This window comes from Anguilla anguilla, chromosome 11, assembly GCF_013347855.1.
Source record: "Anguilla anguilla isolate fAngAng1 chromosome 11, fAngAng1.pri, whole genome shotgun sequence".
Classification (NCBI taxonomy): domain Eukaryota; kingdom Metazoa; phylum Chordata; class Actinopteri; order Anguilliformes; family Anguillidae; genus Anguilla; species Anguilla anguilla.
Genome location: NC_049211.1, coordinates 11,183,333 through 11,207,308, shown reverse-complemented (window position 1 = coordinate 11,207,308; position 23,976 = coordinate 11,183,333). Strand labels below are relative to the sequence as shown.

Sequence of the window (23,976 nt, the reverse complement as noted above, 5' to 3'; positions counted from 1 at the left end):
CACCATGTAATGTGGTTTAGCACTGTACATCCAAGAGAAAGGAATGATGCTGGCACAGGCTGAGGTGAAATATGGAAAAAGAAATGCAGTCCAGACTTGGACTGATGGCACAGAATGTCGCTGTACTGGTTTGGATATCTGTGACTGCATGGAAATGATTATTTTTCAGTGAACACAATTGTAAATAGACTAAGCAAAAGCATGTTCTTCTGGAAGTGTAACACATTCTAGCCCCAAACAAATGGAAGTAGGATAGGATGATCAGAAGGAAGACGGGAAATTATGATGTGGATGACTAAAACATTGAAGATGAGGGGGGAAATGGTAATAAGATGGGGGAGTATCTGCCACACACACACACACACACACACACACACATATATATATATATGTATATATATACTGTATCTGTGGGACACAGTCATATTTATGATGTTATACTCTATTGTAATTCATGAATGCACTCAGTTTGCAGGATATCAGCCTAGTAGCCACGTTACAGAGACAAGATCTGTTGTTATTTCTTCCCCCCCTTGGCATTTCTATGGTGATTCTGACCTTTCAAACACAATTACAGGTGGCTATTACTGCACTCGGCCTTGCCACTTATTGACCACAGTATGAAATGCCCAAGTATAGTTTGCAATCCATAACATTTTAACTTTTAAAAGTACATATATATATATATATATATATATATATATATATATATATATATATATATATATACTTTTGAAGATCAAGATTGCAAGATGAAAAGATTTAAGTGACTTTGAGAGAGGGTTCAATATTGGGGCACGGACAGCAGGAGCTTCAGTCACAAAGACTTCAGCTGGCTAGTGTTTCAATAGGAACAGTGACTAAAGTGACCTCTGCATTTAGATCTATGGGAAAGCAGTTCCTTTCTTTCTCCACTTTCTTCTTTCTACCACTTCGGTACAGGTTAATATTCATCTCATCTGTTAATAAAAAAATGTAGTTTTTTTTCTTTTAAAAGCAAACTCTTTAACTTTAACAGTGGTTTGCATCTTGCAGTGAACCCTTTTAAGGGTATGTTGGTGTAGTCTTCTCTTTATGGTAGTCTTTCACACATCTATGCCTACATCCTGGAGAATGTTCTTGATTTGTTCAGCAGTTGAATAGGGCTTTTTCTTTACAAATGAATGTATTCTTCTGTCGTCCACTACAGTCGCCTTCCGTGGCCTAAAGGTTGTTTGCTATTGCTGAGCTCACCAATGTGTTTTTCCTTCTTACACAATGAACTAAACAGTTGCTTTTGACACAAATATTTTGGCTATGTCTCAGATGGATTTATTCTGATTTTTCCACCCACTGATGGCCTGCTTCACTGGCATTTACACTTCTTTTAACCCTCATGCTGAGAGAAATCAGCAATGGACTCCAAATGCAAATTCCATACCTAGATCAACTCCATACCTTTTGTTAGCTTTCTTGTGCATGAACTAATGATGCAACCAACACACAGCTGGCCAAGAAATAGCTTTGTGGCCAACTGTCCAATTATTTTTGGTCTCCAAAAATGGGGGTACTGTAATTCCTGCATGGTTCACCTGATATGGATGTAAATACTCAAAAATTACAGCTGACAGTCTACACTTTACCCTCATATTCACCTTTTCATTTCAAATACAATGTGCCGGAGTACACCAGAATAACAAAAATTGTGTTACTGTCCAAATACTTATGGACTGCACTGTATACATAGGCTAGTGACTAGAACGACTTAGTTCACTCTACACGTTCCCAAGTATAACAAAATGTAAAGAACCAGTATAGAACCAGTAGCCTATATAAAGGGTAGCCTATACTTTCTTGAAAAGAAAAGGAAAAAATAGCCTATAAATATCTTTTACTGTACACTACATTTTGTGATCTACTTGTGTGTTAGCTTTCATCCTGCACCTTTGAATTGTATGCAGTGTCGTGGTGGTGTTGCATGGGCCATCTGTATCCAATTTACCCCTAGTCCCAAGCCACCGACTCCTTGACCGATTTTCACCTCGTTTTTTGTAAATATTAATTATCTCTTTCATTTTCAGGAGACACACAAATACGGATAAATCAGTATTTTACATGTGTTCGGTATCTATATTTTTCTTCAGAGATTCGAAACCGCTTGCATGCACACCCAATCGTAGTATATTACACCGCCGAGGAGGTTTATGTTGGCTACAGCTTGCATTTCGGACTCCTCGAACCAGAGTAGCTTCACTGGTGAGGTTCTCAACGTTCGCGTGTATCCGCCATTTTCAGCTGATTGAAAGCAGGTAGACCAAAATACCTCACGGTGCCGGTCAAAATACAACAGGTAAGTGCGAAATTATGACAAGACGATTATCCGAATCAACCTTAAAGTACACATCACTGTGTGTATAAAAGCCGAGGTCGACTTCATCTAATTGAAAGGTAGCATCCGCTCGAAGCACACACACTGGCCGATGAGAGGAACAATAAAAACGTATTCATTCTGTCAGCTCATTTAGCAAACTGTACTATGTGCCGTGAAACATCTGAACAAAGTTTTCGGGACAAACGGTCACGCCGTCAAGTGTCTCAGGATGTTTGCTAACTTTCCATTTTTGTTGCAGCAAGAACTTTTAGGTCCCGGTAATATTCATCCTAGCTCGCAATCACAACTCCAACTTGAACTGCAGGTCAGTTTTAGTTGGGTATGCTATTGTCACATGAAATAATGAAGATGTGTGTTGACATATCCTACATGATATGATTATATTTATATAGCAACATGCTTTCATGTGTTCACTTGTTCGTGTGCATGGCCTGTAGCCCTTTTATTTTATCAATTGTTTCTCGTGGGTGGAACGGACACGGATAGATTAGTAGTAAACTGGCTAACCTATCCTAAATTGTATTCCTGAACTATCTTATATTTTGGCATATTGGGCATAAAGACGTACGTTAAACAACTTGATTTAATTGCGACTTCAGGAAACTTCGATTTGTCGTTGAAAACCTTTGTTTTGCAAAGTGAAAAAGGATTGTGTAGTTTCTTTGTCCGCTAGACCTGTAATTTATGATAGGGGATTGTTTTTTCCTCAAAGACAGTGCTATGAAGAAAGACCACTTTCGGTACCAACGCAGTCAACCCGTTTCGTGGATTGCTTTTGCTTAAATTTTCTGGTTTTGTAAATAGGGTAACAAATGGTTTTAAGGATGCCGTGGAAAGTTCTAGATCCTTCATTGTGTGAACAGCAGGGTTGTGTAGACCCCATATTTTTCCTTATGGTAGGAAGTAACTCAACTTGGGTTTTTGGTGGTGTAGTAAGCTAATTATTTATAGCATTGGCGTTGTATTTTTCCCACCCTGTAGCTTTATCTATGTTGTTAATCCTATCACTGTCTCTCGTGTATCAACGTGAAGAAAGACGCAGCTCAATTCCGTGAATACCGACTATGAGGGCGGGTCCATATTGCCCCAACGTTAAAGATTTAACAAGGGAAACACTGTACTCAACTTATTTGTAACGGATATTTCCATATTTATATATTTATGGGAACTGTTGCGTTTGTCTCATTTTATTTTATTTTTTATTTTTTACGCCTCAGAATATGGAATCCTGTTTTTGAATGTTTGACGCACACTCATTGAAAAGCATGGGCGAAACCACATGGGTGCAAATATTAACATCGAGTTACAAATGTTATTTATGTTCCTGACAATGATTTGGGTGCCATTACATTATTGTATAATGACTAGGAATTTCGGAAAGCATGGCACAGGGCAGGGTCAATAACTGTGCCCTGTTCAGCAAATGTAGAATAATCCATTTATGATCTGTATTTTCTGCATCATTGTGAAATTGTGATATTGTGACCATAATATGAGTACATGTTTACATAAATACATTAACAGAATGGGAATAGCTTTGATAATTTTTACACAAGTGTATTAAAAAAAAAAAAAAACATTTACACAAGCACTGGGGTTTTTGGTTGACACAGCTGCATGAATGAGAAAGGCATGTACGTTTATACCAATGTGCAACCTGCCTAATTCCAAAAGGACATTTAGGGGAAAAAAAACAACGAGCTCTGCAAATAGCCTCTCGGTGGAGCTCTGGTCCCGCCCTCCTGGCTCAGTTTGAGTGTTCAGCTGGACATGCAGCCGGTCTGTCATAGTGTCCGATGCATGGGTCTCCGTAAAGGTTTGAGTCCCAGTGCTGTGAGCCGGGGGGGGGGGGGGGAGGCTGACGGTGCCGATCCTGATCCCCTCTGTTGTGATGGGTGTGCAGTGACCGTGCCGTGCTTTGGAGCAGTAAACCCCTGGAGCAATTGCTAACCTTTATCTTTTGGCTTACGTTGGCCTGCCAGAATCTTTTCTGTTTTGTTTTGCCACCGGAAAGCCCAGTACCCTCGGTTAAGATGATTCCTCAGCCTTGTTATACTTTACATTACATTACAGGCATTTAGTAGATGCTCTTATCCAGAGCGACTCACACAGCTTTTTACGTAACATTTACGTTGCATCCATTTATACAACTGAATAGGCTATGCACGGCACAGCGGCACAACTGCAATCTTTAGGTTACAAGACCAACTCTTTACCCATTATACGAGACTGCTGCCCACTACTTGGACCCCTGTTGATTGCACTATAAAAGAGTGGGTCTTGTAGGTGAGGGCTGGTGCAGTTATAGTGCTCTGTGCACATTCGTGCGTGTATTGGTGCATACGTAATTGGCAGGTGAAAAATGGGATTCTGGGATTGTTCCAGCTCAACCAAATGGGGTTCCATGTCTGTCGAGGAGGGCGAGAGTTTGCGTTGTAAGCAATGGTAGTAATTGGAGCTGTTCGCATCTCAAAAGGTCTGTCACCCCATGTTGTGTGTTCAAAGCTGTCTAAAAGATATTGGCACAAGCACATGCCATTTTGTCTTTGTGTGAGTCTGTTCCAAACATCTTTTTCCTAACAGTATAATTTTTTAAAAATTATCTTGTTAGCATTAAATTTGGTTGGTCCACATTGTATTTAATATACAGTTGTCATAGTAAAATGTGTGTGATATCAACAGAACCTTTACAAAGACATTGTAAGAGGAGAGTATTGATTTTTTTGTTTCTGTTTTATTCTGTCGGTCATCAGTTTGCTTTATCATTTTGTCTGTTGGTTTTGTAGTACAGCCCAAAGTTTTGACAAATCCAGGACACTTGCCACTGTAGTGCCTCATGTTGGCCTAGTCTGGAATAACTCTGTAGTACTACTGGACAGTAAAAAGCCTCAGTCGCTGATTTATAGCACAATTACAAGTAGAAAGGTCTTCCAGCTCTTGGATTAGTAGCCCTGATATTATCAAGATTGCCCTGGTCCGTTCTGTGCAGGCAATTTACGGAGGATTGCTTTTTTATGCATGTGTGAAGGACAGAGCCGCTGGTTATTAACAGTGGGAAGACACTGAGGGCGTGTGGAGGATTCTGGGAGCTGTACGTACTTAACACTGGCAATGGTCCGTCTAAGGTGTTTGGCTGCATTTTTCTGTCCAAAATTAGCATTTAAAGGTTGGTTGCTAACTGATTGTGGGCTCTACTGGCACGTCTTGGCTGTGAGTTAATTACGGCACCCCGTAACTTTGGCTAATAAGCATGCTGGGGGCACGTCACCATCGATTGACCTTGGAGCACATGTTTCCGCGTGGTACCGCTTGCCCCTGTGTTCCTGCAGAGAGGCCCCGCCCAGCGCTGTGACTCTGTGCCCTTGTCGCGGTGCTCGGATGAACAGGGGTACGGGGGTACCGGCCACGGCGTCAGGTCACTGGGTCTTATTCACCCGACAGTCTGCCTGACTGGAGAGACAATGCCTGTGCGCTGATCCAAACGTGTGACCGTGTCATTCAGACTCAGTGTATGCAACAGACCACATTCTCATTCATTCATTCATTCATATAGTTTATTTGGTAGGGACAATGCAAGTTAACATAGTACCACTTCAACTTGTTACAAACAAGCTGATGTAACGGATGTAGGCTACCGCATACAGAGATTATAGCTATTGCTAGTTTCCAACTCTTGTCCCTAGTTAGGCTTTTAATAAGAGAAAAAGAAATACAAAAACATACAATTATAGGACATTATTTAAAGAAGAAAGAAAGAAGAAAAAAAGTCAAATTATGAAGTAGTTAAACATGCATACAGCTCTGATTTTGCTTCAGCCAGCCTTTAACATTTTTGTTATTTTATTCTGTTCCTTCTGAACAGTGGTTGTGAATGCAAGGCTAGTGCCTGAATTTTTTTTGTTGTTGTTGTTAATTCTCCAGCACCATCAAGGGATCAGCCGTGTACATTATCATGATGGGTGCATTTCAAGGTACGAGCATGTAATATGCCGTTGTGCTCTGTGATCTTATGCGGTTTGTTAAGTGCGTAATGTGGGAATTCCAGGAGAGGGATGTTCTCTGAGTCTTCAGCCTGTTCTGGATACTTGCCACTCTGTTGTGCATTTTGGCTGTATAAACTTAACATGAAACCACCGCACAAAACCTATTAAAACGATTCAAATAAAGTTCATCATTTAATCTGCAATTTTCACTTGTGAATTGGTGGTAGGGTGTTTTCCTGGGGTGGTATCGGTACAGTCCCTCTCGGAATGTATTTAAATTGGCATGCCATGTTATCCAGTAAGAGCTTTAGGCTTTCACCAGCTGCTCTTCGTTCCCAGTCTTCAGGCTTTGAGTCTGAGGAGGTGACCCGGCTCCCCAAACTGCATGGACAGGGGTGTGTCTGGTGCCCTGTTCTCTGCTCTTAATTTCACGTCTTGTACGAAACCAGTGTCTCCCTCCACGCCCGAAGCCCTGCTCTGCGTCTGAAGCCTCGCTCTGGGTCTGAAGCCCTGCTCTGCGTCTGAAGCCCTGCTCTGGGTCTGAAGCCTCGATCTGCATCTGAAGCCCTGCTCTGCGTCTGAAGCCTCGCTCTGGGTCTGAAGCCCTGCTCTGCGTCTGAAGCCTCGATCTGAGTCTGAAGCCTCGCTCTGGGTCTGAAGCCTCGCTCTGTGTCTGAAGCCTCGCTCTGTGTCTGAAGCCCTGCTCTGCGTCTGAAGCCTCGCTCTGTGTCTGAAGCCCTGCTCTGCGTCTGAAGCCCTGCTCTGCGTCTGAAGCCCTGCTCTGCGTCTGAAGCCCTGCTCTGCGTCTGAAGCCTCGCTCTGGGTCTGAAGCCTCGCTCTGGGTCTGAAGCCCTGCTCTGCGTCTGAAGCCTCGCTCTGGGTCTGAAGCCTCGCTCTGTGTCTGAAGCCCTGCTCTGCGTCTGAAGCCTCGCTCTGGGTCTGAAGCCCTGCTCTGGGTCTGAAGCCCTGCTCTGCGTCTGAAGCCCTGCTCTGCGTCTGAAGCCTCGCTCTGGGTCTGAAGCCCTGCTCTGTGTCTGAAGCCTCGCTCTGTGTCTGAAGCCCTGCTCTGCGTCTGAAGCCCTGCTCTGGGTCTGAAGCCTCGCTCTGTGTCTGAAGCCCTGCTCTGCGTCTGAAGCCTCGCTCTGGGTCTGAAGCCTCGATCTGAGTCTGAAGCCCTGCTCTGCGTCTGAAGCCCTGCTCTGGGTCTGAAGCCTCGATCTGCATCTGAAGCCCTGCTCTGCGTCTGAAGCCTCGCTCTGGGTCTGAAGCCCTGCTCTGCGTCTGAAGCCTCGCTCTGTGTCTGAAGCCCTGCTCTGCGTCTGAAGCCTCGCTCTGGGTCTGAAGCCCTGCTCTGGGTCTGAAGCCCTGCTCTGCGTCTGAAGCCTCGCTCTGGGTCTGAAGCCCTGCTCTGGGTCTGAAGCCTCGCTCTGTGTCTGAAGCCTCGCTCTGTGTCTGAAGCCTCGCTCTGTGTCTGAAGCCCTGCTCTGTGTCTGAAGCCTCGCTCTGGGTCTGAAGCCCTGCTCTGGGTCTGAAGCCCTGCTCTGCGTCTGAAGCCCTGCTCTGGGTCTGAAGCATCGCTGTGGGTCTGAAGCCTCGCTCTGCGTCTGAAGCCTCGATCTGGGTCTGAAGCCTCGCTCTGGGTCTGAAGCCTCGCTCTGTGTCTGGAGCATCTTGTGACCGCGTGCACCAATTAGTGCTATGAATGGCAGTATGGCAGGAAGTGAAGCCGCTGTGGCTGATCTGTGTGTGATTGGCTGTTATCTCCCTTCTGATGCAGTGCTCCTGATGGTACCTGCTCATAGAGCTCACTCTTTAAAAATGCAGTTTGTGTGTGAATGCCCAAATTTGCATTTGGGGCTCTGGTCAGGGCGAGTCATGTTTATGATACAGAAACGTAATTGAGATGTTCTGCGAGCACCATGGCTTTCTGGCTCTCTGGCATTTTATCTGATGCAGAGGCAGGGCCGGCCTGTGGCATAAATGCTCTGTGCGGTTGTTTAGGGCCACAACCGCTAGAGGGGGCCACACGACCACGAGGGGGGGCCACATGCTCTGATGTTTATCTAAGATAAATAACGTTATTTTCGTAATTACGTTATTCATCCCCTATGCGGAACTGGCGTTATAAATTTGTGCCGCATGTGAGCAGACAGCCTTGTGATGAGTCCCTTCCTGTTGTGTTGTAATCAGCCCTTTTCCATCCTTTCTTGCAGAATTCATGTGAGCACAGCTTGCCTTGAAGGTGCCAGATCCCAGGGTGGATTTTCCATGGAGCAGGTGAGCCCTGTAAGATCAACATTACCAACTAAATATACACCTTTACACATATGTCCACCTTTAGGGTCCCTGTATCTGATTAAAAACGACCCATTGTTTTACCAGCTAACTGCACAGGCTGACGATGCTCCTCGTATGTGAATGTGAGACCCTGTGGTGTGCCCTGTGCTGTGATTTAGAGGATGATGACGGTGCCCAGCGGGGTGGTGGAGACTCTGGACGGGGTCCCGCCCCACGTGTGGAAGGGGCTGCCGGAGGACATGCGGCTGCGGAGGTCGGGGGTCCATCAGAACCGCATCGGTGGGTGAGCCCTCCCCGGGGCCTTGGCGCTGTCCCGAATTCAATTCCATGTTGGGTACTGGCACCTGTGTTAAAATTCTGATGGGACAATGGCAGGAGCTGAGGATATCACTGAGATCGTAAACAGTTCATTTAGGCCCTGCAAGGCTTCCTTCATGCAACATAAAGAAATAATTGGGTCCCGGCTCTCCAGTGGCTCAGGTGGTAGTTGCTTGCTGTGACAGTGGGCTGCCTGGGCCCTGTTTTTATCGTGACTGTGACTGAAAACCTGCAGAAGCTATACTGCATTGGCCTTGTCCCTTGTGGAGATGGGTGTGGTGGAGTGGGAGTGATGAGGTAGGTTCAATTCGGCTAGGATTTAGCTTTTTTTACACCATTAGTTCCTCCCAGTGATTCCCCAGCTGTTCACAGGCTACCACTCTTCGCCAGTGAGAGATATGGAGAGATATGGTGCAGGATGGAGGTGGTAAAGTAGTCCTCAGCCTCTCTGGGGAGGTTCATCTGAGTCTGCACACTTCAGCTGCAGGTCTCTTTGTAGTGGTGTCACAGTGACCACAATTAGTCAAACGGCAGAAACAAAAAAATGTTCCTAAAATAAAGCAGATTGGGGTTGAGGGTGTCTTGTGTTCAAGTGGCTGCACACGTGGTTCTCTGTCAGCTCGGTGGAAGCCTATTTATGTCTGACACTGACAGGAGTCCTATCTGTTATGCACCAGTCGAGAGGAATTAGCAGGGGGTGAAAGTAAGCCACACCCCTCTGCATTAAGCCACGCCCACGCCTCTGACCACCAGTCTGTGAAAATGCCCTTTAACAGAGATCTCGGTGAAGCACGAAAAGGGACTGTGTTTATATAGTTTTTTTAATGTTCAATGTTTAAAGCAAGGTGATGAGCGTTCGTACAGCACTGTTACCGTGACCGTTCACTCCTCTAACGGCTCTGCACCGACTGCCGCTGCGCTTCAGGCTGTTTGAAATAGGCCACTCCTTTTCATCTGATGGGGATGCATGCAGCTCACAGACGGCCAGACCACTGAAGCCATGCTGCAGGGAAGCTGTGCGCTAGCCCATGATACGCAGGGGGGAGGGGTGGCTGGGGGGATTTAGCTGTACGTTGGAATTGTGCTTTTAAAAAAAAAAAAAGACCCCTGTTCCGTCGGTGTATAACGACCTGATGGATTGTAATTGCGGTGTTGTAATATCACAGGAAAGCTGTGAGCGCGTGGTGTGTCTCCTGCCTCCTGGAGCTGGGCGCGTTACAGACATTACAGCTGCTAATGTTCCTTCGGCTCCCCCTGCTGAAAGGAGAGCTTGTCTGGGCACGGCCCACAGGAATCTCTCCCATCGCTGTTCGCTGTCGTATTGTACAAGGCTGCGCGTGCTTTACGAAACGTGGGCTACGTTTGGGATCAGAAGAGGGCTTTCCCACGTTCGGTCGTCTTGGGTGACCCTCCCTTCACGCGCACCAAATTAAAACGAATTAGTACCCGAAGCAAGTAGTTCCCGACAACTGTAGGGCATTCTGCGTCTTTTGTTATTTAAGAAGAGCTGCTTTGTAAAGGGGGCTCCCCCTCTTCCTTCCCAGTGATGATTTTGGCAGCAGCTCGCAAACTCTGTGAAAAGAGCTGTGAGTGAAAGCCGAAGCTGAAAACCGGCAGCGCGAGCGGTAGCGTGACGCCAGGCCCGCAGGCCGAGGCGGGCGACCCGCGGCGATGTGGGCGTTCCTGACCCTGGTTTTTTCGCAGGTGTCTGGGCCGCCAAGCTCATTCCCAAAGGAAAGAAATTCGGCCCGTTCGTGGGGGAGAGGAAGAAGCGGTCCCAGGTGACCAGTAACGTGTACATGTGGGAGGTAAGCAGCGGTCAACACTGGCCCCCCACACACACCGTGGCGTGGCACTGTGCACCAGGGCTGCTCTGGGGCTGATGGGTTCTCTGCACCTAGCCCTCTGTTGCCAAGGTGACGGCACAGGAAGCAGGACTTCTTAACAGGTGCACTTCACCACCAAGACTGCAGACAGGAAGCTACAAAACTACACACTCTGCTTTTATGTATGCTGTTACTCTCTACACTCTCTGCTGCTTACATCCGTGCAGAGCATGCTGCTCTTTGCATTTTATCCATAAAAGGAATTCAAACGGTATTAAAAAGTAGTGCTGAACCCAGGGTTGTGGTCCTATGTAGAATACAGTGGCACATTATTTCTGGAAAAATTAGGAATTCAGTGTCCAGTCAGTCACTGCAGTCTCTCCGCACAGTAGCACTTCCACACTGCTTCCACGCTGTCTTCATTTTACATTCCCTTAAATACACTAAGGACAGTTTTAATGATGCATACTCAACTGTAAGTGCAGTCATCTTTGGATTTTATTAATCTTATGCTTTGGCAAAGAACATTAAACCATAGGCATTCGCTGTGAATGTTCTTATAAATATTTCTATATAGAACAATGGCAACATTGACATTAGTTATTGTGAATACCGCATGCCAGTGTCAGAACTTGTTATTGTGCATCTACTTAATTTTTATTTAATTGGGGAAAAGGTATTAATGGCATTATAATGTGTGTTATTGTTTTATAGCCATCCTTATATGAAGGAATTTATTTTACTGAAATATGATATCATTTTTACAGTTGAATATTTCTGAATAAACCCTGTTTGAGGAAATGACAGGGGTATCCTTGCAAGAATCCAAACTTGTAATCGCTTGGATAAAGTCCCAGTTCCCTAACCACTATACAGTATAAGGAAATGCACATAATATTTTAAAAATCCCACTTCCAAACAGTTCATGCACATGCATGCATATGCATAATAATTAAATGAAAAACCTGTATAAATTTGAAATAGGAAAAACCCACTATTAAAAAGATTAAAAAGGCTGTCTACAGTATATCTATATTTTACCTTTAGAGTAAGTTTGCAGGTGTGGTCTAGAATTAGCTGCTTTATGTTCCCCACCCATTGTATTTCTGTACATGCTACATTGTGGAATGCATGCATGTTTTTGCAGTACAGAACATGTTGACTTTCAGGAAGTTATATGGGATTAAGGAAAGGTGTTTGACAACAATTGCGTTTGTACCAGTAACCCCCGGTCATGTGCGTGTATGTGTTTGTGTGCGTTTGTGTGTGTGTGTGTGTGTGCGTACGCGTGGTATGTTTGCACGCGTGTGTGCTTTTGCGCACATGCACATGTTTTTGTATTTGCGTGTGTTTATGTGTGTGTGTGTGTGTGTGTATGTGCACGTGTGTATGTGTGCTTGCGCGTGTGTGTGTGTGTGTGTGTATGTGTGCTTGCGTGTGTATGTGTGCTTGTGTGTGTGTGTGTATGTGTGCACGTGTGTATGTGTGCTTGCGTGTGTGTATGTGTGCTTGCATGTGTGTGTGTGTGTGTGTGCTTGCGTGTGTATGTGCTTGCGTATGTGTCTCCATTTGCAGGTGTACTTCCCAGCCTGGGGGTGGATGTGTGTGGACGCCACGGATCCTCTGAAGGGGAACTGGCTGCGCTACGTGAACTGGGCGCGCTCCACTCAGGAGCAGAATCTCTTCCCCATGGAGATCAACAGGGCCATTTACTACAAAGTCCTCAAGGTAGACCCCAGGTTGCACCTGACAGATCCAACACTGAGTTACACTGACAGACTCTGTCCTGGCCTCTAGTTTTCCATAGTAGGAATTCCAAAATAGGAATCCACACTGTCATCTAATGCCCACTATACCATATTGTACTGTTCTGCACCTCTCACAGTGAAGCAGGTTCTCACATGAATAATCCCTGTTGGAGTAAATTATGCTGGGGATAAGTTCACTTTTCAAAGATTTTTGTGTGGCATTATTCCTGTTATTTTCTTCCTCTGGGATTCTGTTTTAATTTTTTTTCCCTCAAACATTGCATAGTGGTCCAGCTGGCTTTGATTTTGTGTATGTCAGGAACTCCCGGTTAGCATGAGCAACAATGGTGGCAGGGCATTTAGCATCTAGTGCCTCCAGTCTAGATGGGTAATCATTCCAGGCCTGTGTGGCCGGATTTCCCGGTCGAACAGAGATCACTATAAGATCCTACCATGACAAGCAGAGGTATGCTATGCCACAGATGGTTGGGGGTCAAAATTAATTTCAGATTGGCATTTTTCAAGGTTTTGCAAATTATATTTCTACTGTGTCATAATGGAGTTAAAATTAATTTTGATAACTCAAAATCTCCTGTTCATTAAAAAAAAAAAAAAAAAAAAAAAAAAATTGTAATTAATTTATATATGTTCTCATAATCAAAGAATTGGTCCACTAAGTGTCAGTTTAGATTTTTAATTGGCCATTTCTTCACAGAAGTAAGTTTTACACAATTTACATTTTGGGGTTTACACATTTTGCATTTGCTGTTATCCACAGTGACATGACAACTTACATTCTTTACCTACAATCATTTATACAGCTGGATATTTACTGTAGCAATTCAGGTTAAGTAGTACTCAAGCATACGACAGCAGTGCCCTACCTGGGAGTCAGACCTGCAACCGTGGAGTTACAAGCCCCATTTCCAAACCATTAGGCTACACTGCTGCCAAAATTAGCACTTAATCATAGCAAGATAAATGTTTTATGTATGACTTCCAGAGAACAGTGATATCAGTAAATAAGTTATGATTCAGACTGCATGTCACAGCATATGTTGAGTGCTAATAAATGGTCTATATTCTTGTTTCACCATGTACAAGACGCAGCAGCAGAAATGTAATTTGGTCTGTGAATGAAATTGCTGTCATTTGGCATTCATACTTTTTCTTTTCTTTTTTCTTTTTTACAATATGCCGAACATTTTGTCTTTTACATGTGTATATTGGCACAGTTATGCTTGAGTAAGGTCATTTAGATACCGGGAAAGCCATGTTGGATTAATTAATTCGTACATAGCACTTACTGGTCAACACTGGAATGCAGTTTTGTGCATGGCACTGTATACATTGTAGCATCTACACTTCTCACTCGAGACTGTCTTTGCTTTCTGAGTGTTGCTAAACTTTGTCATTGGTATTTGTTTTCCTGGGTAGTGATGGGGTGATCTGTTTTGAGTAATTATATATTTATATAATTATGGACATGACACATTCACCAATGGCTTAGTTTAAGTATTGATTTGCCATTCGTCCTCCAGTTGATTCTGCGTGGTCATTGCTGCGATACGTTGTTAAATTCGGTAATTGAGGTCACATTCCGCTAGCAGATTGACAGCAAAGTAGTTATACCTTCAAAACTAAGTCAACGTGACCTTCAGTCGGAAAACATCGATTCGCATGGAGAGCGAACTCTGACCAAGGACCCATGTCAAGGTCATTATATAATGTCTGATACAATTGTGTTCATGCCATCATTATTATCAGGGCTTTACGCTAATTTTTTCCCCAAGGAGCACCTGCGGGAGTAAATGCGCCTAAAATGGGAGTAACCTATTTCAGAGCCATTATTATTATTAGTATTATTATTATTGACGCTTAGTTAACATAATGATAATGTCAGAGCGCAGGTTAATTTGCATTTAGCAAAGAAGCCACGCAGGTTCAAAATCGGAGAATGAGCATAAATGTATTTTCTAGTTTGAGCCGTTGACTTCAACTGTGACACTGCTTTAATAAAGTGCCATGCCCTAAATTTTTTTGTTTTGTTTTATATTCGCTTGCATTTCCCTATGCTAAAAATGTACTCCCAGTTTTCATTGAACAATTTAGCTTTTGCTGTACTTCTCTAGAAGGATGTCGCCCACCGGCACAACAGAAGACATGGGAGGGAGGGTTAAGACCTATTCCTGTTGCGCCAGCTCAGTCAATCAAACAACTGCGAGTATGTAGCGAGCTGTAGCCACAGTATCAGCCAGACAGTATTAGTGAATAGGTCACTTGCTGTTTTCAACGGAAAAGGGATGTCAGTGTTTTATTTTTCTCTGACAGTTTTGCGGTGATCTCCATGTCGGCATTTTCTGTTATTTAAAGGCTGCTTTGTATCCTATAGATTTTTTTAGCCTAGCAGCCAAAGCGAAATGTTAGCCACTGCACACACCCCTGGCTGAAGGCCTACATTTCCTACCTTGTCATCCAATAAACCTGACTGTGATTGGTGCTTATTCACCGACTTCTACTCGTTTCAGCCAATCGGACCAGGAGAAGAGCTGCTAGTGTGGTACAATGGGGAAGACAACCCCGAGATAGCAGCTGCACTAGAGGAAGAACGGACCAGCAGCTCCATCAAGAAAAATTCGCCTAGAGCAAGGAGAGGTAAACTATGCACCCCTCTGTGCATGCCTATACTTTTTCAGTATCGGGACCAACTAGGAATAACTTAGCGATCATGTTATTGGGGAATGTATATTTTAAGGGACGCAACAACCAATGAATACTACATCTGAGCGTTTAGCTTGGTTGACTGCTTCTGTCTTCACCTAGTTTGACTCTTCTTAACGAGCTATTTGGCTATGTTGCAGCAACGTTAGCTGTCTCTGGATATTGCATTGCTTTGCTCGCAGCAGAGTGAACTTGGTTGCTTAGCTAGCTACGTTAGCTTATTTACTATATATTAGTTTAAATCAATTCCCAGCTGTGTTATTTAGCCATGTAGTTTAACTTGATAACTTGAAGAGGGTGCGACGTGGGTGGTAATGCAATCTTGCAAGCAATGTCTCCGAGTGACCTTTTCCAGACTCCTCTCCTCAGTAGCAATACCTATATTAGGTGTTGTTCGCCAGCATTTCAAAAGCGTTTATTTAAAAGACATGGTCTCTTACTGATTACCAACTGAATCGCTACTAATAACCGCCACCTAACGTGTCTATATATCAGCTAGCACCTCTCGCTTGTGTTTTAAGTTGGGTAGCTAGTGCTAGCCAGCTAGCTTGCTTGGGATTGCTCGCTAATGTTGATTTTCGATTGACACTAACTTCAGCTAGACAGTTACAATGTGAAAAGCCAGTCTACTACTAGTTTAACTTGTAGAAAACGTCAACTTGCATCTATGGTGAACGGTTCCGCGAAACCGCTGTAGGTGAAAATGATTAGTTCGCATGTTCGCTATTGCTGGTACTATCCAGCGATGTTTGGCCAACATTACTTAGGCCAGTTATTTGTTTTCTTCGGCTTTCTATCATTGCCACTAGTCGGTAATAATAGTGTTTGACATCTCATCCTGAATAACCGAACTGTATCATTTTAATGTAGCTGTAACTGTTGTATTTATGTCAACAGTGTTAGCTAAACTAGCTAGTTGGCTAATAAATATAGTCTAATTGCAGCAGGCCGTGTTTAATTTGCAGCTAGCTTAAACTAGACGAGCTGGTTGAATTCCTGAGAACTAGGAATTGTCCTTCTTGGTATTTTCGTTAGCTAACGTTATCTAGCAAACATTGTAATGTTGACTATTTGAATGCAATCGTTTATTTCGATGAAAGCAGGCAAACCGTGTAGGTAGCTAACGAGTAAAATATAGATATCCAACTTGGCTGTCATTGACCCTTATTGGTGTTGAAGGAAATGTTCGCCTTTATTAAATACAAATTTACTGGGTAGTCCAGCGTTTTCATAACATAAATTGTTTGGAAGGCAGTTTGGTAAGCTAGCACGCACCCAGCCAGTTAGCTACCGTTGTCTACAATGTCTGCTGTGTCGCCTGACTGGGCCAACGATTTTTAGAAGTTATGAACTAGCTAACATTTTTTGTGTCACTTCGACAAAACGCTAAGTTAGGCCTTGGAAATGCTATCTGGCTACACAGTATGTGGCAGGATTCCTAGCCATATTCATAGCCCTTTACCAGACGTCAAACTTATAGCTATCGTCCATTTGCCAACATATTGACACACCATACACATCGGAATACTTGCAGTATTTTCAGACATGTATAGAATCGAGAAATTACTCAGCCTGATATTTATAAAATTGTTTTATTTGTATCAAGTGAGGTATTTCCTAAAATGAACAGAACATTTTTATTAAATGGGTTTTAGAGTTTAGACCTGCACTTTTTAAAATCCCCTTAGAGGTCACCTTCAGAGCCTTTTGTAAATGTATAATAATTATTATTATTTATCCGTCTATATCTCAGCAAGATCTTCAGAGTCATACGCAGTGTTGTAGGAATGTGTTACACTTGCTGAAGAGAATGTTTTTTTTTCTTAGGCATTTTTTGTTGTGTTCTGTGTTCCACAGTGAATTATTCAAGGGTTCCAGTGGATCAGGTTTAGGATTTATATCAGTATTGGTCTGCTGATTAGTTTGCTAATGCATCTTGTTTAAGCTTATTCTGCTCAGTTGTGTGTTTTGTTCTTAGTTTATATCCAGTAGTGGATTTAGTTTAATTTAATGTATATGATGTAGCCTAATACAAAGCCATAACCTTAATTTTGAATGGTGTAGGCAAAGTACTTTTAACAAAGTTGCACCCCGTAGAGGGGTTTTGTTATTTTTGTTTCTTTTTCATAGCCATGATTCCCAGAGAGTTTTGCTAAAGTTCAGTCTGGCACAGAAGATTGTCTGCTGTCCATGGCCCAGGCTCGACACATCACTCTCTGAAACTAATTCTTGGTCTGAAAATGGCAAGTCACAGTGATTGTGTCCTGTCCACCAATCACTATCTTAACGTGTCTCTCTACTGGTGGAGGATTTTTTGCCGTTTTTTTACAATATGTATATATATATTTTCTTCTACAGCTGTACTTGGTTTCATTTTTCTTCTGCGTTGGAGTTTTACTGCACCATTAAATGTTCTTGCTAACAATATTCATTTGATACTAGTTGATTAGTTTGGGTGAGCGCTGCATCCCGTTTTTCATATTCAGCCCTTCTGGATTTATGTCTGTCCATTGCAGTGTAATTCACAAAGTGGCTATCGCAGGTGCTGACGATGAGGTTGCACGTGGAGAGCTGGCCGCTTGTTCATAATGAAGGCGTGGAGTACAGTATGATGCAATATGAATTTGACTTTACAAAAACAGGCAAATGGGCATTGTTGTCTCAGCTGCCCCGGACGATGACCTGAGGCTGGCTAAAAGCGTTCTGAAGATTTAGTCTACATGCTGAAACCTTTGAACTCCCAACCGCACACTCAACCTTGGCTCAAGCTACCGCTAGCCTATCTAATCCATTCTGCTGAACTGGCAAATGTTAGGCTTTATAGCCAGTAACTCACCCAGAGTGCCTTGCATTGCTCTGGACTAGCTGCACTGCCGTCAGAATTTTGTACCCAAAATCTCGCTCTAGCCATGCTTCCCGAATGGAGATCTGTTTTCTGTATACCAGTGCTCGGGCCTGAATTTTCATTATGAAAGTGTTAGGTGCAGTAACTTCACTTTTCTCAGGATTTTGTTTATAATAGAGGAGCAACAGTTGACTCTGTTGTTGGTATTGTAGTCAAGGTGACACTACAAGGACATATGCTGCAGGCTTGTGATGGCAAACTATTTCCACCACAAAGCTAGTGTCATTTAGTCCATAGGGCTGATATGCCAATCATAACAAGGACATGTCAGAGCTGTATAAATAGGTAGATGTTATTTATTTAAAAAAAAAAAAAGATAATCAAAAAAACTCCTGATCCAGCTTCTGTTATTACCACCTTCGTTATAACCAAACATTTCTCCACCTTCATTATTTTAGCGTGTTCCACAGAACACAGAATGTGTAAAACCGCCATGAGTGATTTGCTATAAGTGGGGTGAATGATTTGTCACTGAGAACTGATGCTGAGGTCAGTGAAATACTGAGAGCTGTTTTTCTAGGTTGGCTTGTCCTAATGTTCTGCACCGGTTTTGAACAAAGAAAACCTTTTAACCCCTCGCTGTGTGGTACTTGTACTAGGCTATATGCATTATCATAATGCATGTTTTTACTGTGAATGTTTTCTGAACAAGATTTGCTCTTCTTGTCAGTGTTGTCCAGTACTTCACAAAAGTAAATCATTTGTGAAACCTGGGTTACGGATTTCAATATCCTTTGAGTCATTTTTTATTAATGTATGCAGTATGAAACTCAAGCCTGTTTTTGGAAAAAAAAAACATGAAATGATAATGGGCAATAATAATACTATATATTTAGAGTGCTTTTCAGGGTACTCAAAGAGGCTGAAATTTGCCTGATGATACTTTTGATAGGTGTGTGTATGTGACCGCCTACCCTTTTGCTCAGTCAGATTGGTGATAAATGTATATTGCCAGGGCTTTTGTTTTGTTGTTGAGTGAAGCAACAATCTGACATTCTATAATAGGTTCCACATAAGTAAGGGAAATGCAACAATGTGACCGATTCTTTATGGTCTTTATTGTCTTACTGTCCTTTCTGATGGCGATATTTGGTAGAGCTGCTGGGTGCGTTTGACCTTGTGGTGATGTTGGGGGCGGAAGGGGTGGGTGTGGTGTGCCTGGATTCCCCAGCGGGTTGCTGATTGCCTGTTCTGCCAGCCACTGTGTTAAGACAATGGAACAGGTGAAAGTGACATTCCCAGACACAATGTATTAAAGGTTGCCCACGCTGCCATTAAGCTGATACTTCAGCTGTTGCTGCCTGTCCCACCCCCTGGGAACAGCTTATGACCTGGGTTCTCTGAGCATTTGTTTTTACAGTGTGGGGCTCAGGCTTCTCGGTTGTTTCTGGTTGCGTAATCTTAGTTTCCTTGGGTATATTTTTCATACTGCCTGAATGTGTTTATGGAGGTAAAATGCTGGACAGATGCTATGAAAGCTAATTAGATTAGTGTGTTATTGAGTGAGCTGACATTAAGGTAGGTAGTTAAATGGGGATGTGTTGATAAATATTGAAAGACACTGTAATATTAAGGGTTACTTAAAAATCTAATCAAAAATTTGCAAAAAAACTACAGTTTACAAATCACTATTAAATGTTCTAGGAAAGTGCCTCCCCCTGCACCTTGTTAAAAAGGAATGGAAATGAGATGAAGATTGCTGCCTTGGCAGGTTGCATTGGTCTATCAGTATGGGACCTGGGTTTTCAAAGGCATTAAAGGTGTATAAATAAAAATATTTTACCAAGCCTTGCTTTGAAATGTTATTTTCGGACATGGCACTCACTCACATGCCTCAGGATTTGAGGTGTGCTATTTAGTTGTACATAAGCCTGTAAAAGACACTCTACTGTTCATTAAAACTATATGTGAAGTAGAAAAAATGTCTGCTTTCTTTCTTCAGGCCACTGTACTGCTCAGTGGGGGATGAGAGCGAGAGTTTAAGCCTTTTTCTGTGTTCTCCATCACTTCCAGGCAGGACCTGTGTGCAGGTGACTATGCTCAGTGTAATGGCGCCCTTAGTGTTTTTCCACTTGTCTGGGTAGCTGTTGATTTTTCACTGTAGGAGGTGATTTGGCAGTTAAACATTAGCTTGGCTAGCTAGCCACGGAGTGGCAGTGCAATGGCTCCTCACCTGCCGCATTCATGTGTAGGTGAATGTCCACAGGTGTGCAAGACTGACCCATTCCCAAAATACACCAGAGACCAACATCATCTTCTGTTCGTGTTAGTACCGTTTTTCAGGTAACTGCTGGAGAATTTCACGGATGTGTTCTGTATGCATGTCCCCCAGACCATAGGCGATTGAGGCAATCCAGGCCTAACTAGAAGCAGGCTTGTCTTATGAATTAAAGCTGCTAGTTGGAAGCACGCTAACCTGCTTGAGCAACAATATCTGGAATGACTCTTGACTGTGCAAAGTGCTACTCAGTCCCAAGAAAACTCTTCAGTTGTCTTAAAGTGGAAAGTAGCTCAAACTTGGGGGGAAAACTGTAGATTAAAAGTTTATTCTTGGTCATGGCAGCAAGCGCAAACAGTGCACACCTCCTTATCCTAAGACAAATGAGAAATTTACCTGGCCACCGTTTTTGGTTATTTGCTGTAATGCAGTGACAGGGAAGACAGATATCGCTTGCTGATTTTTTTTTGATTTATTGAGAGGCATGTGCAATTGAAATTGTTCGGATTCGTCTTTCCACAACAGTAATGAATGTGTCCCCCTCTGCCCGGCACTCTCGGACCACGTTCAGTCACAAAACAGATTTGTTTGTTTCATGAGCGCGAGCAGTTCAAGGAAACATGTTCCCCCAAGGGTACGGAGTGAGAACGCTCATTGCTCATTTATTCCTCCGTCTTTGCCATGCCCCATTTCTGGGGATGGAATTTAATGATTCCCTGTATTTGTTCCCAAGCAATTTTGAAGAAAAACAGTTTGATGGCTTGTCTTTATGACTCTGTCACGTTGTTGCTGCGGCAACAGTTTAGAGCCGGCATATTTCAGTATTCTGCTGGAGCCAGAATGATGGTGTAAACGATGTCCGTCTGTTAAGGAATGTGCCGTTTTACACAGTGGCGTTCAGGTCATCATAAAGCCATTGTAACTGCAAGTGGCCTCCACACATCTGCTTATGCTTGTTTCCACTGGAAGAAGAATGCCTAGCATGTTGAATATATTTTCATAACTAGGTTTTCACACTGAAATGTCTTCTACGTCATTCAAAATGCAGTGGTTTTAAAGAACATCTTTTTAATAGTAACGGCTGAAAATTTCTTGCATAAAATCTGGCTATTAGAATGTTTATTTCTCCATGACAGTTTTTTATGGAGACCCACAAACTCTCCTTATAGCAAGCTATATCCAAATCCATCCAAATACCTGGCTAGTTATGACAATGTTTTTAGCTAACGACCTGCCATATGTGATTGCATGGTTGGTGCAAATCGCCTATTGCAGCTCCAGTATGGCACTCCAGTTTCCATAGAAACTCCCTCCATTGCAAAAAGGGGGAGTGGTGCCTGTTGCCCATTGCAGTGATTGAAATGGATGTGAATGCTTACTGTAAGAAAAAATTGTTAGCATAGTTTTGCAATGAGTTTATATACACTTATGTTTCAATATATATAAAAAATTCTGGATGCCATGTATCCTCAAGAGACGGATCAAATTGTGGGACTGTGCTGCACAGTGTAGGTCATCTGATTATAATAGGTGTAAATTCCGTTAAACAAAAAACTTGAAATATTGCTTTAAATTATGTAGGCCTATTTTGCTGCTGTGCAGACTCAACAGGATAAGTAGACACTCAAAAAATTTCCTTCCATTGATAAGTCTGCTGATTTCCTTGTTTAAATCTTTTGTTCTATCTTTGTAATGTATTATCTTGCCAACATATTACTACACTTGATTTGTCATATTTTTTGGCAATGAAATCTTGGGCCTCTATCTTGTTTGTTCACTCCTGTCTAGTCCACTTGCCAGTAGGATCACTTGTAACATATCGATGGTAATTTGTTTGCACAGTGTTGCTACTGCTGTGTTTATCACAATGTCATGTTTGTAAACAGCGGCAGTGCTTTATGAAGAGATGCTGTTTAAAGGAATGCTTATTAATGCATAAATAAAAAAAATGATGCATTTACAGTTTGAACAGAATTAAAATGACATCGCCAGTATTTTGACACGCCACAGAAAACTGTACTGCTGGATTTCAGCACAACCCTAGTTCTGTCTGCATTCGACTGATACATGATCTGTTATCTTTCCTTGTGATAATAATACCTCTCTGTAAACCAGTATGAACTGCAGAAAATATGAAACCAGATATAGTGCAGGTAGTACCATGTGATCATTAGATGTTTTATCTTTGGAATAGAATTTCAGTAAGACAGGTCTGCACTTACCCAGATATTGAATAACTCTCAATAATGCATATAAAAAGTGTCTTCATGTGTTGTATTGAGATTCTTCCATATTTTGGTGAGTGCTGACTTGTCTTACTTGAATCTTGATGCCGTTTGGTTTCTACCCCCTGGTTGAGCATTCATCTCGTGGGATTTGAGCATCTTTTTTTCACTTTCTTGTCTTAAACTTGAATTAACTACTGTGAATTATTCTAATTTCATGGTTAGGCTAGAAAGTCTGAATATATATATATGTGAATCACACTGCGCACAAGGAAGTGCTAGTATATGGCTAAGTAATGGCTCTGCACCAGTTTGAGCATATTTGGTCCCTGATTGGCGGTGGTATTTTATGTCGGTCCGTTGATTGCAGAGGCTAAAACACTGCAGTTTATAAATAATTAGCCACTGTCTGTGAACAGCGTGTTTGCTTTGTGTGCTGTTGTTGCCTCTGAACGATCTCTCACTGGCAGAGAAATGACTGCGACCCCAGCTAACTGATGCTGAGGGAGGCTGGGGGGTTGCTCGTGTCGTTTTGCGAAGAGACAAATTAACCCTGAAAGCCAAATGCATCTTTCTACTGCTCAGCTGCTCCGGTCCACATCTAACGCATGGACATGCACACGCTGGAGCAGGGCTTCTTTTGTTAATGAAATGTTAGTTGCTGAGGCTTTGTTTTAGTTTCTCAGTATAATTAGTCTGAGTGATTGGGGCCAAGATTCCCCAATGGAGATTAAAATATAAAGTTAAGTTGTGCACATCAGTTACCATTGGCGATACAACATTAAGCTAACAGTTTTATTTTTATGTTTTTTCCCTTTTTATCCCCCCCAATCCCACCCTTGCAGCCAGAAGGAAGCTTTTGGAGAGAGCCAAGCAAGGCGGTGTGAAACGTGCACGTGACCAGAAGCAGCCGAGCGGAAAGGGGACTGCTGTCACGGAGACCGGTGTCGTCACGGAGACGGGTGTCACCGTGATGTGGGAACCTGAAGACGGTGAGCGCTCTGATGGCTGTCCTGAGGCAATCGCTCCAGTCATCTGACCCCCCCCCCCCCCCACAAAGCTTTGCATTTTCACACATACTGTATTCAGCCCGATTCTGACAAGATTAGATTTGCCCAAGGATGTCCTGTAATTGCGATTGTTACCCATTTCCCCTGTGATTATAATCCCGTCAGGATCTGCCATGTTGGTAATTTTTACCTGGCTGCAGAGTAAATTTTCCAAACTGAATTACCTCCTGTTTTTTTGGGGGCGAATGTAAATAACCCAGGTCCTCTGGTAATGCTAGTCCCGTGTGAATAGACATCTCAGTAATTTAAGAGCGTAATTTAATTTTGACACACTTCTCTCCTCGTTGAGGATT

At 43.0% G+C, this 23,976-nt stretch overlaps 1 protein-coding gene across 4 annotated transcripts; it reads left to right on the top strand.

Annotated features, from left to right (window-relative positions):
- The first annotated feature begins 2,112 nt into the window (after window positions 1-2,112).
- LOC118207877 (PR domain zinc finger protein 2-like) lies at window positions 2,113-23,667 on the top strand. Of its 4 annotated transcripts, none has more exons than XM_035382025.1 (8): window positions 2,113-2,329; window positions 2,610-2,675; window positions 8,568-8,640; window positions 8,811-8,931; window positions 10,675-10,778; window positions 12,372-12,524; window positions 15,073-15,199; window positions 23,459-23,667. In XM_035382025.1, exons 3-8 carry the CDS (start codon window positions 8,623-8,625, stop codon window positions 23,650-23,652), a joined length of 717 nt encoding a protein of 238 aa, XP_035237916.1. In that variant the 5' UTR covers window positions 2,113-2,329; window positions 2,610-2,675; window positions 8,568-8,622; the 3' UTR covers window positions 23,653-23,667. The 4 variants fall into 4 exon arrangements, with proteins under 4 accessions (XP_035237916.1, XP_035237919.1, XP_035237917.1 ...); XM_035382028.1 differs by having other exon boundaries at window positions 2,114-2,329; window positions 8,568-8,631; XM_035382026.1 differs by lacking the exon at window positions 2,610-2,675 and having other exon boundaries at window positions 2,114-2,329; window positions 8,568-8,631.
- Window positions 23,668-23,976: the final 309 nt, after the last annotated feature.

What these genes read in the sequence shown, in the direction of transcription:
- LOC118207877 (XM_035382025.1), top strand. An exon ending in GGTCCATCAGAACCGCATCG is followed by an intron (nt 8,932 to 10,674) that starts GTGGGTGAGCCC and finishes GTTTTTTCGCAG; the next exon opens with GTGTCTGGGCCGCCAAGCTC. An exon ending in TTCGCCTAGAGCAAGGAGAG is followed by an intron (nt 15,200 to 23,458) that starts GTAAACTATGCA and finishes CCACCCTTGCAG; the next exon opens with CCAGAAGGAAGCTTTTGGAG.